Source organism: Sardina pilchardus, chromosome 6 (genome assembly GCF_963854185.1).
Source record: "Sardina pilchardus chromosome 6, fSarPil1.1, whole genome shotgun sequence".
Taxonomy (NCBI): domain Eukaryota; kingdom Metazoa; phylum Chordata; class Actinopteri; order Clupeiformes; family Clupeidae; genus Sardina; species Sardina pilchardus.
Genome location: NC_084999.1, coordinates 21,244,513 through 21,262,158, shown reverse-complemented (window position 1 = coordinate 21,262,158; position 17,646 = coordinate 21,244,513). Strand labels below are relative to the sequence as shown.

The 17,646-nt window shown below is 42.5% G+C and overlaps 3 protein-coding genes across 3 annotated transcripts in view; 2 read left to right on the top strand and 1 right to left on the bottom strand.

Moving 5' to 3' along the window:
* Window positions 1–1,058: 1,058 nt before the first annotated feature.
* trim35-28 (tripartite motif containing 35-28) lies at window positions 1,059–7,588 on the bottom strand. Its single transcript, XM_062539015.1, has 6 exons — window positions 6,886–7,588; window positions 6,437–6,532; window positions 5,955–6,185; window positions 5,586–5,608; window positions 5,097–5,215; window positions 1,059–2,990 (listed from the first exon to the last, which is right to left on the bottom strand). Exons 1-6 carry the CDS (start codon window positions 7,291–7,293, stop codon window positions 2,455–2,457), a joined length of 1,413 nt encoding a protein of 470 aa, XP_062394999.1. The 5' UTR covers window positions 7,294–7,588; the 3' UTR covers window positions 1,059–2,454.
* Window positions 7,589–9,883: 2,295 nt separating this feature from the next.
* Window positions 9,884–15,423, top strand: LOC134083400 (multiple epidermal growth factor-like domains protein 8). Its single transcript, XM_062539728.1, has 5 exons — window positions 9,884–10,026; window positions 13,030–13,159; window positions 14,348–14,600; window positions 14,818–14,950; window positions 15,269–15,423. Exons 2-5 carry the CDS (start codon window positions 13,086–13,088, stop codon window positions 15,421–15,423), a joined length of 615 nt encoding a protein of 204 aa, XP_062395712.1. The 5' UTR covers window positions 9,884–10,026; window positions 13,030–13,085.
* Window positions 15,424–16,566: 1,143 nt separating this feature from the next.
* Window positions 16,567–17,646, top strand: part of LOC134082949 (multiple epidermal growth factor-like domains protein 8) — a 7,556-nt gene continuing 6,476 nt past the window's right edge. The window contains exons 1-3 of the mRNA XM_062539014.1: window positions 16,567–16,680; window positions 16,771–16,999; window positions 17,179–17,350. Coding sequence (XP_062394998.1) covers window positions 16,589–16,680; window positions 16,771–16,999; window positions 17,179–17,350 — 493 coding nt within the window. The 5' untranslated portion in view covers window positions 16,567–16,588. The remainder of the gene's footprint in view (window positions 16,681–16,770; window positions 17,000–17,178; window positions 17,351–17,646) is intronic.

Here is a 17,646-nt window from a genome sequence, read left to right as displayed (position 1 = left end):
AATCCTCTGAGCTGATTCCCACAAACAGGACAAGCCATTGGTGGCCACCGATTCTCTCTAATTCCTACTGGGCCAGAGTAGTCTTATCAAACTGGCCTTAGTAGTGTAAAGTCCGTTTCACACTGAAAGTATATGTTGCATATGCAGAATGTCAATGACATTCACAGATTTTTCATTAAAAGCAGGCAGTATGAGTATTGTTAGCAGTTGTCATAGTGAGTGTGGAAATTAACAGCCAACACAGTCGTCTCTCTCTCTCTCACACACACACACACACACACTAACACGCACTGAATTTCCTGCTAGGCTACTCAACACTAGCCTGGTAAACAACTTTTTTCAGGAAGTGAAAAAAAAGTTTCAGTCGCGTCACTCACGATTGGGATTCCTTTCATTGAAATAATTGGTCCAGTAAAATCACATTATTCAGGGATTCATAACAATACTTGCAACTTCCCTTATACTTTCTAAACTGACACTAAACTGCATTGGCAGTCAGGAAACAGTGTGGGCATACCTTTGCTGCAAATAAATGTACACATTGTACCATCCCCTCTCGTCACTGATAGGGCAGGTAATCTGGCGAACAGTAGTGAACTGTGGTGTTCCTGACTAGAGCCTCCCTGAGAGGAGAGCTAGGTGGGTAGGCATGGCCAAGCTAACTGCAGGTGCGGCTAGGTGCTGGTCACTGGTAAATCACTCTGAGAGGGTAGAGAAGCGCCGCTCACTCTGGCTGCAATGCCTATGTAAGCATGTATTAAATAACATATGTAAACAGTTGAGGGTGAGACATAAGTCATCATTTGTGTCTTAACCCATCTTTAACAGTTGTGTCTGTGGATACAGCGCTTTTCATTTGCAGGAGTGTGTGTGTGTGTGTGTGTGTGTGTGTGTGTGTGCGTGCGTGTTTGTGCGTTTTAAACCCCATCTCTTTTTTGCTGCAGTTTGGTGGTTTTCCTGTGTTACCTGCCTTGTTCTCTCAGGCAGAAAGCGTGTTTCATGTTGGTATCCCTAAAAGATGGCGACATTAGATATGGCAGTGAACCGTACATCTTGACTTCATCAAAAAGCTTTTCTTTATTATTCTCATTCTTATGCATTCATGTGTTCTCTTGGAAAAAAATCAGGCACATGATCAAGCTTTGTGAGAATCATAAATGGCACATAAAGTTGATGATTTTGCATTTGACTATAAATTCAAAACATAAGACAAACATAAGACAAATACAAAAAACATAAGACCTCCCACTTTAAAAGCAATGACAAAAATCAGTGTACATGAAGCCATTTGGGATAAATGCCACTGTCAAACAACTACATCATGTGTATGATATTAGTACATCATCAATCCCACACACTTTCACCCTGCTATTGTCCCGATCTGTTACAGGAAGATTTAGATTTGTGAGGCTTACAAATTAACAAAAGATTATTTATGAGCTTACCTACAGTACGTACTTTGTAAATGCAAGCATTATATTTCTGCCATCAAAGATTTACAGGAGTTCACACATCTATTCAACATTACTCAATTTTAACCTCAATATAGCCCATTTAAAAAAGCCACAAAGTCATCCATTTCTTATTTGGAATTTCCCCAAAATAGCACAAACCATGATAAAAATATGAAAGCTTCCTGTTTAAGGCTGTGCACCATGGTTACTATAGTCAAAATAGATTTGTGTTTACCTTGCCTTTATAAGGCTAAAACAGCATATGATCAATATTATATTATTCCTTAATATCAACAAGCTTTCAAAACACAGATACATCATCAAACCCATTCTAAGAGGTAATGTCTGGAATTTGTAATAATCTATAACACAATAATAATAATAATAATAATAATAACAATAATAATGTTCAACTGGCATGTATTGCAATAATTTGCAACAAGAATCATTTTTCTGATTAATATTCTTTCACATCTATGCAGTATTCACTTTATTTCAGTTGATGCTTAGTGAATCCTGCAATAGCATGCCATGCTTCCACAGACATTTGTATTTCAAGCCTGTATGCCATGTTATGAGAGACACAGTGCAAGCCTTCAATGCCACATATTCAATGACAGCCTGGCACATACCAGGGAAAAAAATGGTGTAAATGAATGTTAAATGAATGTTAAAAAAATGGCCATGCTGTGGCTTTAGCTCATATCAGCGCAGCTACTCTGCCCCCCCAGTGGCGAATTCACAGACTATCAACAGTGAAGAGCATACAATCCAGCCAAGAGGAACTGGAGTGCTGTCTTCAGCAAGAACACCCCATTCCCTAACACAAACACCCTTCTCCAAAAAAAAAAGACAAGATGAACTAAAAAAAGTGATAAAATCTTAAAGAAAATGAAACAAGGCATAAAGCAGTTTTATCATTAGCCATCCAGAGACACATTCAATTTTACTCTTCATTGACAATCGTGTGTTGGTCTGCTTCTGCTGCAGATGCGATGGGCTACTGCTGGTGAATGGTGACCTTGGAGGGCTTGATGGCCATGGGCGTGCTGTGCAAGCCGGGCCCGAACAGTGGGTACACGCGGTTGGGGAACGTGTCGGTGTAGGTGAGGAGGTGGACGCCGTTGCTGGCGTCCCAGAAGGACACCTGGCCCTTATCCATGTTGAGCTTGACCCGGATGGTCTCGGGGCGGCGCTCCACCTTCAGCGCGGTGCGCGGTGTGGTCAGCGCGCTGTAGACGCCCTTGCTCAGCCCGATGGTCCACACGCCGCTGTTGGTGGTGACGGTGAACTTGCGCTTGCGCGCCACCGACTCCCGGCAGACGCCCAGGATCCACTTGGGGTTGTCGCCCACGAACACGTCCCAGCGGTGGCGCCCGGCGCCGAAGCCCTCCGAGCCCAGCACGAAGACGCACGGGTCGAAGCGCTCCGGGTTGTCCGGGAAGGCCTGCCGCTCCTTGTTCTCCTTCACGCTGTTGAACTCGGGGGTGATGCTCAGCCAGGGCGAGATGGTGTTAGGGTCCATGATCACGGGCACTGATGGCGGACCACACATCAATCAGACAATCAAACACACATGACATTCACTGATGCTTTTGTATTAGGAAGTGAATGGAACAATGGAACAAAAGTACACCCATGATGAATTCATTGTTCATTTACCATCATTCGAGACAGCAATGGGCAAAGCTCATTGACTGTGGCAAAACCTCATGACTGTCTTTTGCAAATAAAAGAAATGACAAAACCATGTATTGTACCATGTAACCATGTACTCACTGTTTGCAACACGTCTCACTTAACAGGGTTTGCTAGATAGGACAGGTTAGCAGTGACCTGAATTTGTTAGACCTCATTTGAAACAAATCACTCAAGCCATTATATGACCCAGTATGCCAGTAGAAATATACCCGAATATCAACTTCAGTGCCCAATCACCCAGTCAATCACTATCAGATCGTGCTATAATCATAAAGAAAGGTGAAGACAAGAAATGAATTCCCATTGGCCAGTTACAACTTTCGAATAAAATGGTCCATTTTTACAGATTTAGCACCCCCTGATGGTTGTCTGGACATCTACATGAACAATTAATTACCTGGCAGCCAATGACTACTTACTTCAATAATAATGCTCCAAAACCAGTTTAGCCCAATAGCCCATTGGCAAAACACACGGAGTCGTGCATGATTGAGACAAAACTGGAGAGGGGATCAAATTTCGAGGAAGAACCAGTCCGTTGGAATTAAATGTTTCTGACTGTCAAGTATTGTTCTTTTGTAGCTCTACGTTTTCGCTACTGATACTTCAGTCAGAGCACAAAGCATAACCATCAAATGCTCATTACCAGTAGCCTATTTTAATAATGGTCATGAGAAACCCATGTTTTAAATCAATTACCAGGGAAAATTAACTTTTCCATGATATGGCACTTGTGAGATCATGAATGTAATACCAAAGATCCTTAATTACTGACAAGAGCAACATAATGCATCTCTATGGAAGAAAAATTCGAACAGTTCCTGTCTGCTTAAAGAGGCGTGTCGCAAATACGTCATAGTGGGATATCGATTTCTGTCAGATTGGCAAGCAGTTCAGTTGACTTCGAATGTTAACAGGTCTGCTTAAAGGGGGATTTAGCCCCCCTCCCCTTTGCGAAGACAGAACGCGGAAATGATCGAACGTTTGCGCCTCTCGCTCCGCTTACCCTCTCTGGTAATACCATTGCTTTCTGCTAACTAGCCATTCAGCGTTTCAGAACAGCATTTGTGAGGTCACCCACTGATGTTGGACGAGGAGACTCGAAACACAGTTTCCGTTCTAATTCATCCCAAAGTTGTTCTATTGGGTTGAGGTCAGGACTCTGTACAGGCCAGTCAAGTTCATCCACACCAAACTCCTCATGTCATCCATGCCTTTATGGACCTTGCTTTGTGCACTGGTGCAGTCATGTTGGAACAGGACGGGTCTATCCCTGAGCTGGGCTTGGTCCCTTAGTTCAAGTGAAAGAAACTCTGAATGCTTCAGCATTAATCAAGAGATTTTAGACAATTCCATGCTCCCAAGTTTTCCTGTTCCAACATGACTGTAAATCAGTGCACAAAGCAAGGTCCATAAAGGCATGGATGACAGAGTTTGGTGTGGATGAACTTGACTGGCCTACACAGAATCCTGAATTAGAGTAGATACCGAGAGCAAGTCTCCTCATCCAACATCAGTGTGTGACCTCACAAATGCGCTTCTGAAAGAATGGTCAAAAAATCCCATAAACACACTCCTAAACCTTGTGGAAAGCCTGCCCCGAAGAGTTTGAAGCTGCAAAGCGTGGACTAACGTCATAATAAACTCCATGGATTAAGGATGGGATGTAACTGAAGTTCATATGTGATTAAAAGCAGTACAGTGTAAAGTTGACTGGCAAACTTGACTAGAATTAGCAGACTATTTTTTTCCAAAGTAACTTTCAATGCATTTAAACGTATGTTTTCAGATCTAAGCTGTCAGTGTTTACTTGCATGACTTGACTCAAACTCTTTTATAGCCGACCTCACAAACCTAAGATAGCATGGCAGCTACAAACACACTCTATGCCTACTCCAACTTCTGAATTAATTGGCAACACTGCTGCTCAGGGCTACTCACAGCACTCTACTTGGGTCAGCATCTTCTCCCAGATCTTGTAGCCCACGGCTCCAGTGTGCTTGGCCACGTGAATGAGCTCAGCCTGGTCCCTTTGTGGGCCTTCGTCTGTCCATTTTGCACTGTGATGCACAATGACAGAACATAAGCACAGCTCAAAAACAACTAGGGCCTACATTTATGGGGTACAAAAGGTTATTGTTATACTGCAGTTGCAATTGCAATGCACAATATTTCTGTCCAAAATATTGCAATTCTGCAGTTAAGTGCAGTACTGCTGTATGGGGTGCAATGATATTTTCCAAGCTGCAAACAACTCCTTCAAAACGGCTGTTTTAAAGTAGTGCTGTTACTTTTAGCTGTCTCACTTTACAGGGTTTACTAGATAGGACAGGTTAGCAGTGACCTGAATGTGTTACACCTCATTTGAAACAAATCATTCTTAAGCCGTTACATGACCTAGTATGCCAATAGAAATATGATGACACTTACCTATGCTTCAGTTTGTTGAAGTTCTGGAAATGAACAGAAGAACCATTTAATAACAAATATGGCAGTCAAGATGGAGACTTTACATAACACTGAACAAACAGAGAATTATTTAAAATATACAGATCTCCCCTGGTCAGCTGACATAAAAGCCACAGGGCATTGGTCATAGGCTCAATCCCAATACTCTGTCTTACCCCTTCCCCTTCCCCCTGCCCCTTGGTGTTGCGCGTTCATGTGAGATCAAGGGCCATCTCAATTCTCATTTTGATCGAGGTGGAGGGGTAAGGTGAAGGGTTGGATAGTTCGCGGGCTCACTTGAAACCAAGGGGAACCCACAACACACGGCCAAGTCTTGTGTGGCGTTCTTACCAGGAGCAAGTCCAGTTCCTCTCCTCCCATTTCCTTTCTGGTGTTATCGATAAGCTCCTTGAGCGCAGCGAGGTCTCGGTCCAGGATGTCCACCTTCTCTTTGACGGCCAGCTTCTTCTGTTCCTCCTCCTTCTTCAGCGCCAGGACCCTTGCCTCCTCGTCCTTCTTCAGGATCTCACACAGGCGTACAACCTCCTGCCTGATCGTCTTCTCAGCAGTCTGTGATTGGTTCTGAGAGGGCAGGGGAAACAAAGCAAAGGCTATGTGAATGGCACAGAGATAGTGAGAGATCCTACTTTCTAACACAGTCTTTGCATTGGGCTTATTTTGCATTCATTTAGTTAGACCTCTGCATATTATTATTATTGGTCTGGTAATGAACTGCTGTCAACAGCAATAAGTTTGTCAGTGAAGTAAACAAACGTATTTTACGTAAATCACCTTAAGTGAGATTTTGACTTGAGGTAGGCGGCTTGTATTACCTCTATGAATGCAATTGTATCCTGATATCGCTTTTTCATCCTTTTGAAAGATTCCACTTTATCCTCCAAGATGCCAACTTTTACGTTCAACTCTTCCTGGGGAATTAAGGAGTTAGCACAGGACGAAGATCTTATTAGCTTGTCTTTGACAGCAAAAAACATAATATGCATGAAATGAAATAAAAATAAAGTGTGTGTGTGTGTGTGTGTGTGTGTGTGTGATAAGTCTATGCTGTGTTGGCTATACATGTAACAACTTGTTGAGCCAAGCACTTGAGGTCAGAGTTCAGAACGAATGAAGAATGGAGTGAGCATGCGTGTCAACGCAGCCATTTCGGTTTTAGAACTGAACCATAAACGTCCAAGTAGGCTATGGCAGGTAGTCACACCACACAGCTATTCATGCAAATTACTCAAATTCGGAACAACTTTCACTACAACTGCCTCACCTTACAAATAGGAACACCCTGGTCCAGGGGAAGAAGGTCGTGCCCCGGGTGAAGGTTTAAACACTCCACGCACACAGGTGCCTCGTCTTTTATGCAAAAGAGCTCAAAACTGCGATTGTGCATTCCACACACCAGCTTCTGGGACCCAGGCACACGACATCCTTTCTGGAAGCTCTCGCAGGCAGCCTTCAAAGCGCGGTTAACGATAGGCTTCTCATCAGTACAGTTGTGCCTACATACAGGACACTCCTTCCTCGTTTTACCCTTCCAGGCCTGTTCCAAACATAGTTTACAGAAACTGTGCGAACAAGACAACAGTTCTGGGTTCGTGAAAACACACCTACATATAGGGCAGGTCAAATCTTCTTCCAGCGCAGACGGTCTATCTGCAATGTCATCATCAGCCATGATTATATGTAGCCTTGCCTACGTTTATTCTACTTCTCGACAGTAACGTGTACGCTTACGCCAGTTTACTTTCGCTTTCACTAGATCGAGTCTAACTACTTTCCTAGTTCTGTTTTCAACTAGTTATACACTGCCCTACAAATACCCAGGCATCCGTGCCTGTCTATTCAAATGTGCGTAGCAAAATTATACAATATAACAGTTAAAAGTCGAAAATTCGTCTTCTCATGTCCAACTTCTTTCCTGGTCGTCCACTCTGACTTACTTCCTCATTCACAAATATCAGGATGTGAGATCACGTGATCATGTGCTGCCCCCTGTCGGCATAGATCACCGAAACCACAACGTAGCATCAAGGAAGTCGTTTCACTGAATCAGAGCCATAGAACAGCAGCTTTTCAGGTAGAGTAGGTTATACAGCACTCTTTGACAAGCCATATTCTGTAAGTGACGTCAGCGTGAAAATATTAAAAATGCAAAAGCAAAATGTTTAATCACGTGTTGCACTTCAGTTGGTCATATGAAACTAAGAACCCCTGTAATTTAGGTAACACCTATTGTTTTCTTCCATAGAAATGCAAGGTTAGACCCCTTATACTGTAACCACACCCTTAGTGGAATAACAGTGTCTTTGATCAAGAGATAACCTAGGCGTTACCTGCCCGTGCATAGGCTATAGGCTAGATCTCTGAAGTTTGCCTACAAAAAAAGCCACTATCTTTGCTGAAATAGAGATCCGGTATCTTGAGATTTTTTCTATGGGAAAGTAACATCAAGGATTTCAATTATCGCACCTGTTAAACTCTCGCGGGGATGATGACATTGGAAATGCAGACGTTTTGCCCTTACAAAGTTTTGTCCTCTGCCTTCAAGTGGATGCTGATCTAGGTGAAGAAGAAGACACACTTTCATCTTTGCTACTAACTTACAATGCAATTAAAACCCGGAACTCCAATATGGGCAAAGATGGCAGCTTTGGATCCTATTTGAAGGCGAACTGCAGAGGTCTATTGATAGGGAGAGACCAGGGGGCACAAGGGGTCGTAACAGTGCACAAGTTTCCAGGCCAGATAGAACCTGCTGTTGTTGATCAATAGTGCCTAGACCCGTTTGGGTGTTGCACTAGGAAATCAGCATGTTATGACAATGATATTACGTGTTAAAATAGTTATTATTGGGCAAACAAGATATTCAGTGTCAGATTGAAGAATCCGAGCAAAATAAAACAGAAAATGCTGCAGTTAACGCTCCATTGGAAATAATGAGCAAAGCACATCTACAGTATTGTCACATGTAGGCCTAAACACCTTTCAGGATCTTGACAGTATAATCTCTGAAGATCCTCTCCTGACTCACTGTATCTAGTATCATCCAAATCAGAAGGTTCAGAGCAGAAAGTTGTAGGCCTAGATTAAGCCTAGCAGTCATGTGGTTGGACCCGACCTCTGTGTTCACTTTTAAGAAAATATGACCCAAGTTTGTTTACTGAGAACAAATAAAGCGTTTTAGTGTTCCCATCAAACTGTTGTCTCTCTTTGTTTAAACAACTTAAGTCTTTTACAGATTAGGACTTGAAAATTTTAAGGCAATCGGTTTCTTAATATTTTCCTAACGAACATAGCCTTGTAATGATAACTTGTTAAGTTTACTGAACATAACTCAGATATTGAAGATATGATAGTCATAACTATAGGCTGCTCAAGTTTACTGCCATGACATGAGTTGTCTAAACAGTTCTTTTCAAATTGATGATATCCTTTACTTTGAAATTAATCCGTTTCCCACTTTTTTAACCCCACCATATTTTTATTACAGATGTTCCTGGGCCATATAATCCAATACAGCCATACAGCCATAAGAAAATGAGGAAATTCTGTGATAAAAAAAGGTAGGCTATATAAAATACAAAGAAGATTTTTGATCATGATTGGTGCTAACCCGCAACCCCCCCCCCCCCCCCCCCCCCCCCCCCCCCCAACATTCCCACACACAAACACACTCAGACACGCACACAGGCACACAGGCACACAGACACACAGACACACACACGCACACTCAGCAGGCCCAGTTAGAAGGAGGACACAGGTAGGTACACCTACACATATGATCAGGTCCAGTAGCCTACCCAAACACCAGTTAAAAAAAATAACTTAGGCCTACTGAAAATAAGTTATCTTTCGTTCTTCATAGAAAAGAAAAAGTGCCAAATGACAATGAAATAATGCAATAATAAAAATCATAATGATTATTTTAGTAAATATTGAAAACAAGTCCCACAGACCCGAACACCAAGGGTTAAATTAAAGTCAACCAATTTCGATCAGATCAGCCGTTCACAGCAGGTTGCGTCAGACCGATTGGAGTATTGCTGCTGCAGACAACGCGTACGTGTTCGTATCATGGCTGCCTCGCGTATTTTGCGGTCATTTGGTGCGTCGGTCGTGCACGTCGTCGCAAGCGAACATGACGCGTCCGCGAGATGCAATACAAACAAAAAAGTAGGGGGCGATCATTTCCAAAGAAGTGACCGCAAGATGCATTATCGTATCGACATCAATGATGGGAGCAATCATGACAGTAAACAATGGCACATGGCCAACTTCCATAGCTGAATTACTGTAGTCTCCTCCTAGTGAAGACCTCCAGTTGGGTGCGTAATGCTGCAGCGAGTCTGTACACAGTAGCTACACAGCAGGTCGCACACGGGCGCACGCATACGCGCTTGGTCTAACGGCAAGTATAGCTAATCCCAGCCTTACTGCACGCACAGATACGAGAAGGGTATGTAGGCTATACTGTAGGCTATTCATTTAATCAAGTCTGACAATTACGATGAATAAGATAATGTTGGCAACTGGCGTATTAATACTTGCTGAGAAGTCGTTGAATGTCTGGCAGCGCTATTTCATTAATGTTTTCTTCGGTTGAGTAGGCTTATGCTAGGGCTACAATCTGTCTTGGCCGTGGACCTATAAACTTTAGGACCACCCTTTTATCTAGCTTTCTATTTAGATTTTATGTAATTTGAACGGCTAAAAACTGGGGCTGGTTTCCTGAAATTTCCCGAAATTAATATGATTCATATTAACCCTTGTGTTACGGTCAAATCTGTCCGATTTTGCACATTTTGTCTCTGAAAAGTATAGTTAACACAATCTGATTGTCATGACATTTCATGACTTCGTTCACGTAGGGCATCTGAACACACAAAATTATTTTTGATAACTTTGATGCAATTTTGTGTGTTTTATTCAACTTGTGTTGAATCATTAGAAATTAATGGGTGACTACAAAAAGTGTATGAAATTGAGTTGAGTGACTTGCCAATTCATATGTTGCTGGGCACACACAAAAAGTGCTATTTAGTAGCTTTTGGCGTACATTTTGGAATATAAAACACATTTTTAGTTTTACTTAAATATCAAATAGCCTATAGTGGTCAAAAATATTAGCCCCCATGATGGGATGGTCGATAATATTTCTGCCCATGTGATTTGTTTGCTATCAAAACACACCTAATTAACCAATCAGCTTTCAAACCACTCCTGTACAGTCAATTGACTTCATAACAATACCCGAACATTCAATCAGCATAAAAGGACTCCAAGAAACAAGGCACAAGGCACTTGTACACGTTATCGAGGGACTACTCTTAGGCCTACTGACCATGTCAAAGACAAAGGAAATCAGTCTTGAGCTCAGAAAGAAGATAGTGGAGGATCATAAGGGGGAAGGTTATATTGCCATTTCCAAGTATTTCACAGTGTCTAGAACTGCTGTACATTGCATTATTGCCAAGTACAAGGAGACAAATTCTACAAAACAAACCTAGGTGTGGTTGTAAGCACAAGATTTCAAGAACTCCGGAGAGGAAAATAGTCAGAGATGTCAGCAAGAAGGCCGGACATCTGCCAAGATGATTGTTGCTGACCTGGCCTGGTCTGGAGTTGATATTTCAAGGAACAAAGTTGGGCCATCGTCTCAGAAGAACCCCTTTACTCAAAGAGTGGCACATCACAACCTTGAATTTCCCCTTGGGAATCTATAATGTATCTATCTATCTACCTCTCTATCAGACTGAGATTTGCACGTGAGCATTTGAGAGATAAAAAATGAGTTTTGGAAGTCTGTGCTTTGGTCTTATGAGACTAATCTGGAACTGTTTGGGAACATGGATGTTGCTTATGTTTGGCGAAGAAAGGGAGATGTTTTCAACCCTAAGTTGAACCCCACAGTTAAACATGGTGGTGGGAGCATCATGCTGTGGGGCTGTTTCGCAGCCTCAGGCACAGGGAACCTTGCTCAGGTGCATGGTATCATGAAAAAAGAAAATGAACATTTTGAAGTATAATATGCAGAAATGGGCTCTTAGACTAGCTTTAGGTCGTCGCAGGGTCTTCCAACAAGACAATTACCCAAAGCATACATCAAAATTGGTCCAACAGTTGCTCAAGGATACCAAAACCAAGGTCCTGGAGTGGCCCACACAGAGCCCAGACCTCAATCCAATTGAGAATCTGTGTCGGGTGTTCAAAGTGAATGTCCATGTTCGGAAACTATGCAGCTGGAACAATTCGCAATGAAAGAATTGGTCAAAATACCTCAGGAGACCTGTGCCAGCTTATTAAAGAACTACTCAAGAGAGTTTTGTCAGTTGTGGCTCAGAAAAGGCACACTATTGACTATTTATGGTCATTCTTTACAAATAAAATCATACCGGTCAGTTTTGACCGGGAAACAAAAAGTATGATTTTGTGCAACTGTGAAAAAATTGAAATGGTTTCAAACGAAGATCATTTTAAAACTTGGACATAATGTACTCTGTGATATAATAACACAATATTTTTATCTGAATGTTTATTAGAGCCAAAATAATGCATATGTTTTGCTATTTTTATTAAAAAACGACTAGTTTGAGTTCAGGTCAATGAGGCCTACAGGCCATAAATAGCAAATAGAACTTTAAAACATGTAATGTTTACAAAAACTTAAGCTAGTTAAAAGATCCATAACAATATAAGATGAATATATGTCTTGTTATGGATTTACAATCAACTAAAATAGGGTCGGTCATTTTTGACCGGGAACACAAAAGATGTGATTTTGTGCCACTGTTAGGAATTTGAAATGGTTTCAAAACAAAGGTTCTTATTAAACTTGAACATGAAGTATTCTGTGATAAATAGCACAATATATTTATCTTTATGTTGATTAGAGCCAAAATAATGCATATATTATGCTATTTTACTAAAAAAACGACTTGTATGAGCTCAGGTCAATGAGGCCTACAGGCCAGAAATAGCAAATAGAACTTTAAAACATGTGATGTTCGCAAGGACTTGAGCTAATTAAAAGATACATAACAACATTAGGTGAATACATAACTATGGATTTACAATCAACTATACTGGGGTCGGTAATTTTTGACCGGGAACACAAAACTGATTAACATAAAATTAACACAACAGGAGGGTTAAGAATGTTAGTTTGTTTTTTTCTAACATGCTTGTAGCGTGACCGAATTATACTGGGGAGCTGTCCACGTTAATAGTTCTGAAATATCCTCTAATTCGGTGATGTCGGGTGACTTCACAAATGCTACAGTATATAAACGTCGGACCTACATATTGATTGACTTAAATCCAAAAATAGAAAAACATTGACATCTAGCATTCATGAAGTTCAATTGCACCCAAACTCACACCATAATGCTCTAATATCCCTTTGCCCCTGAAGGTTGCCAGCCGTGAGCATCTCAACCACTTCATCCACCTCATCTCCCACGTCAGAGGATGATCGTCCTTGTCCTAGCCCCTTTGTGGATGGGACTGCTCAGCTGGGTTCCAGGCTGCCTGGCATGTGACAGGTGGATTACTCAATCAGAATGACTATTTGAATGAATAAGAATGAGTTTCATTCAGAAACACTGAAAAAAAGCTGGCTTTGCTTGATTCATGTACATCGGTTGCACATTAATTTACGAAACTGATTCATGTTTTGATAACCCACTTTGATCAAGCAGTATCAGTTAAATTGATCAAGTGAAGTTTATATGAAGTATTTATGTAATTTGAACGTCATTGTGTTATGCAGGCGGCATAAGCATTCAGACTTAGTATTGCAACATCAAAGTTAAAGGAAAACTTAATACGATTGGCCACAGCACGAAGAAACATTCATTAAAATTGGCAACATGTTCAATGAAACCACTGATACTTTGTGCAATCTCAATACCGCATTCATGGTAAGAACAAAGCTTTATCTCAAAGCGTACAACCCAGCTCCAAATTCTACTGGTCTAAGCATAGTCCTCTTTAAGAAACTCATGTGAAGACTTTTGGCAACACTGTTAGCTGCATGATTATCTCAGTGTTCTTGCAAAAGCTCATGGGAACACAATGAAATGGTGACACCAAGACATCCCATGTATCCCTTTGCCATGGTTCAGTACTTAGGTGCTTCACATTGACCTAATTCTGTTGGATAAATTCATTGCTGTGACAAAATATGTCAGTTCAACGTAATAACATTATGTTTGAAAGACAAACATTAGTTTGTTTAATTTCATGTTTTGTGGTTTAGTAAATGTGACAAACTCTCATTTCTTTTCCCCTTGATTCAATTTAAAAAATGGATTACTTAATTTTAATTACTATTTGAACGCAATGTTGTGTTTCATCGAAGACTAGACTGTTTTAAATAATTGTAACATAATATGGTTCGATAAATTGGACAGCCCTGACTTTTCCTTTTTTACAGTGTGTGGGGGGTTGAAAAACAATATCAAAAGTCAGTAGTTTTTGTTTCCTAGACAGATTTGGTTCATGGCAACAATAACAGTTAAATTGAACAAAGTAATCAAAATTATTACAACTCTCTTTTTGCTCTCCTCTCCTCTCCTCTTCCCCCTCTCCCCTTCCCTCCTCCCCTCCCCTCTCCCCTTCCATTCTCAATCATTTCCTCCGATAACCCCCCCTCTCTCTCTCCCCCCTACTTTCTATCTTCCTCCCCCTTCTCTCATCTCTCTCTCTCTCTCCCTCCTTCCCTCATTCAGGAGCGATGGCACGTGTTTCCATCAGTGCCAGGGCCGTTCGGTGGTGCTCTCTTCCTCCTCCTCGCCGCTGCCACTCTCCTCCTCTCTGGGCTGGCACCGCGCGGTGGGCGAGTATGGTGTCCAGAGTGGCGTGGGCCTCTCCCACTGCCTGTGGGTGCTGTCCGTCTCCCAGGACCTGGTGCCCTGTGCGCCTGGCCAGTCCTGCCCACCCATGGCCCTCACGCTCCACCCGGACTCCCACACACAGTGCAGCGTGAGTGCTGACCAACTCCTATATGCACACAAATAACAAAAACACACTGCCACTTGTGTGTCTGCCTGTGCCAATTCTTTCCTATTTTTGTACATACACAGGCATGACCATATGTTTAGGAACATGTTTGAGCCGGTAAGCATGCCCTTCCATTTTAACTTTAGGATTTACAGTTGTTCATTTCTCTCTATCTCTCTCTCTTCTGCCCCTCCCACAGAATTCCTTTGTTTACGTGTTTGACGGTCTTCCGCGCATCCTGGGAAATGGCGTGGTGCACTCCGACCACAACCTGATTGGAGCATTTTGTGGCACGACCCGCACTCAGCCAATCACAGTGGAGGCCACCTCTGGTGAGCATCTTCTCCTCCTGATGTTTTCTTATGTGTCTGTGGTGGCTGGAGTAGTCTGTTTCACATACTAAATGTTCATCATGTTACTGCTAGATAGATCCTACATGCTACATGCTAACTCACACTATCCGCTACACACACTGAATGTTCGTCATGTTACCTTGAGTAGTTCTGACTGTTTATGAATTCAGCCAAGAAGACTCTATACCTGCATCAGTCGGTCACAATCTCCTCACGCTCCAAGACAGCTGACAAACATGACATGCCACAAATCTACTCTGGTCCTTCCTCCATCCTTCCTCCCTTGCCCCATGCCAGGCATTATCTCCGTCTACTTTGAGGCCAACGTCTCCTCCACCCAGTCGCAGGGCTTCAACGCCTCCTTCTGGGTACGGCGCTGTGAAGAAGGGGCTTCTGGGAAGGAGGAGGCGGCGGACGATGCCTCGTCGTGTCCAGCCGGTTCTCTTCACTGAGCGTGCAATAACCCAATCTTACAGTGTTAGTTTAGCTTAGCATAATTGATGTTAAGTAGCTTAGACCAGTTAACCTATTGCTTTCTTTTATCTATAGGCTAGTGTAAGAAAAGCATGACGTGTTCATAGGGGAAATTATGTTTCTTCGGTTAATGCAAATTCAAGCTTTATTCCAATAAAAAACTAGAAAAGCACTCAGAGAGCGCAGACCTCCGTCTGTATTGTTCTTTGTTGGTTGTCATACATTTGAACCTAAACTATTCAGATCGCCACCATGTGGCCATACCAGGCCATTACACCGCCACACGAAAAACATAACTGCCTCCTGAATCAAGACGGTGTTACGGATCTTTCTCACAATTTCATCGTTTCCTCCTTGGGTCATTTCAGACCTTCCCTGAAAATTTAATCGAAATCCATCCACAACTTTTTGAGTTATTAATAACAAACAGACAAACAAACAGACAAACAGACAGACAAACAAACCCCGATGAAAACATAACCTCCTTGGCGGAGGTAACTATCACAGAAGCACGTGGGACGAACTTCCGGGCACCGATCTTAAAGAGTGAACCTTCATGAGTGACTTGATGTGTGATCCTAGAGCTTCTCAAACTCATCGCATAAAGTTTCAAAAGGCCCTCCTACACTCTGAATGTTAGGAGTTGCTAATACCACGGTCTGGTCACCTTTTGTTGCCTTGTCACCTTGTCTGTATGCTAATTAAATCTGATCGGGATGGTTCTCAGAGACCCTCCTAGATACTGATTCTGCAATTGTTAGTGTTTCTCACTCCTCAGTTCCTTCCTGACTCCAGGTGAGGCCATAGTATGGACCTTTGAGTGTTGTATTGATAAGATCGCCATGTGGGACATAAAGTAACACATGATGTTCTTCAACAGGGTAAACAGTAAAATCTTACTGTGCGTTCACACCGCCGGCGACTTGAGCTTCCAAAGATTCTGGAAGTCATTAATTTTCAATGGAAGCCGGCTTCTCTCAGCCAAAGCATCCAATCCAGAGCGATTTTGGAAGCTCAAGTCACCGGCGGTGTGAACGCACAGTTACACTAGCTATAGGCTAGTGTAAGATTCCAGTCACTTCCAGTGATTTGTATGCTTTCCTCTCTCCCCTGCAGAACCAGGACCACCGATTCCTCCACAGGATGGGTCACTCCATGGTGGCTGGTCCTCAGAACACTCTCTGGATGTACGGCGGCCTCTCACTCTCACAAGGCATCCTGGGAGATGTCTACAGGTAGGAGAGCTGTAAGCCCCTTTTTCAAGTAATTCGACCAAAAGTCTCATCAACATCGAAGGGTATGGAATTGTTTCGTGGTTGGTTCAGGTACTCTGTGCCAGAGAGGCGCTGGACTCAGATGCTGACCAGCTCAGTGGAGGAAGGCTCCACCCCTGCTCCACAGTATCACCATGCTGCTGCTCTGGTGTCCAATCACGATCTAATGTCAGCTGTCACTCACAACATGATGCTGGTGGTGGGTGGAGTCACACAGAAGGGAGTGGCCAGTGACACGTGGAGCCTCAACCTGAACAGCCTGGTGTGGAAAGAGTACAAGGTGCTTACCTGTGGATTGATTTGTTTTTTATTTGTTTTTGTCACCTGTTATACCAACATACATTTTTGATTTTTTTTTTTTAATCGGAGCAGAGCTCCTGAAGTGGTAAGATTCAGTTAAATCTCCCTCGCTCATTTTGTCAACACCTCTCTTCCTCTCTCTCACCCCTCCACCTGTAGAGCTCACTGCTGCCCCCTGTGGCGGGCCACACGCTGACGGTGCGTCGAGACTCCACTGTACTGCTGATTGGGGGCTACTCCCCTGAAAACGGCTTCAACCACCACCTGCTGGAGTTCAGCCCATACACTGGCAACTGGACCATTTCCCCGCACACCGGCACTCCACCCACAGGTCCAAAACCTCAGAAAACAATTTGCTTCCGATACAATTCTGTGTAGTATCCATACTCACAAAACCGCTATTTAACATAACCATAACCATAACCAACCATAACCGTAATGTTCTAAAGAAGTGCATACATTTAAGTAAAGTAAAGTGTCGCTATTTTTCATACAAATTGATAGAAAAAAGATTTATAAGGACCAGTAAGGAAGTGAAAACTCCCCCTGAGCCTCCATCTTTAAAGTGTAACTGCACCCTAAAATATGTTTTTTGAGTTGTTGATTGATTGAAATGACTCATAAGTG

Bases quoted from the DNA above. Each gene is read 5' to 3' on its own strand.
- LOC134083400 (XM_062539728.1), top strand. From the start codon at position 13,086: ATGATCGTCCTTGTCCTAGCCCCTTTGTGGATGGGACTGCTCAGCTGG. The intron at 13,160-14,347 runs GTGGATTACTCA...TCCCTCATTCAG, and splicing joins GGCTGCCTGGCATGTGACAG to GAGCGATGGCACGTGTTTCC. The intron at 14,951-15,268 runs GTGAGCATCTTC...GCCCCATGCCAG, and splicing joins CACAGTGGAGGCCACCTCTG to GCATTATCTCCGTCTACTTT.
- trim35-28 (XM_062539015.1), bottom strand. From the start codon at position 7,293: ATGGCTGATGATGACATTGCAGATAGACCGTCTGCGCTGGAAGAAGAT. The intron at 6,533-6,885 runs GTGAGGCAGTTG...TTAATTCCCCAG, and splicing joins AGGGTGTTCCTATTTGTAAG to GAAGAGTTGAACGTAAAAGT. The intron at 6,186-6,436 runs GTAATACAAGCC...CTGCCCTCTCAG, and splicing joins ATACAATTGCATTCATAGAG to AACCAATCACAGACTGCTGA.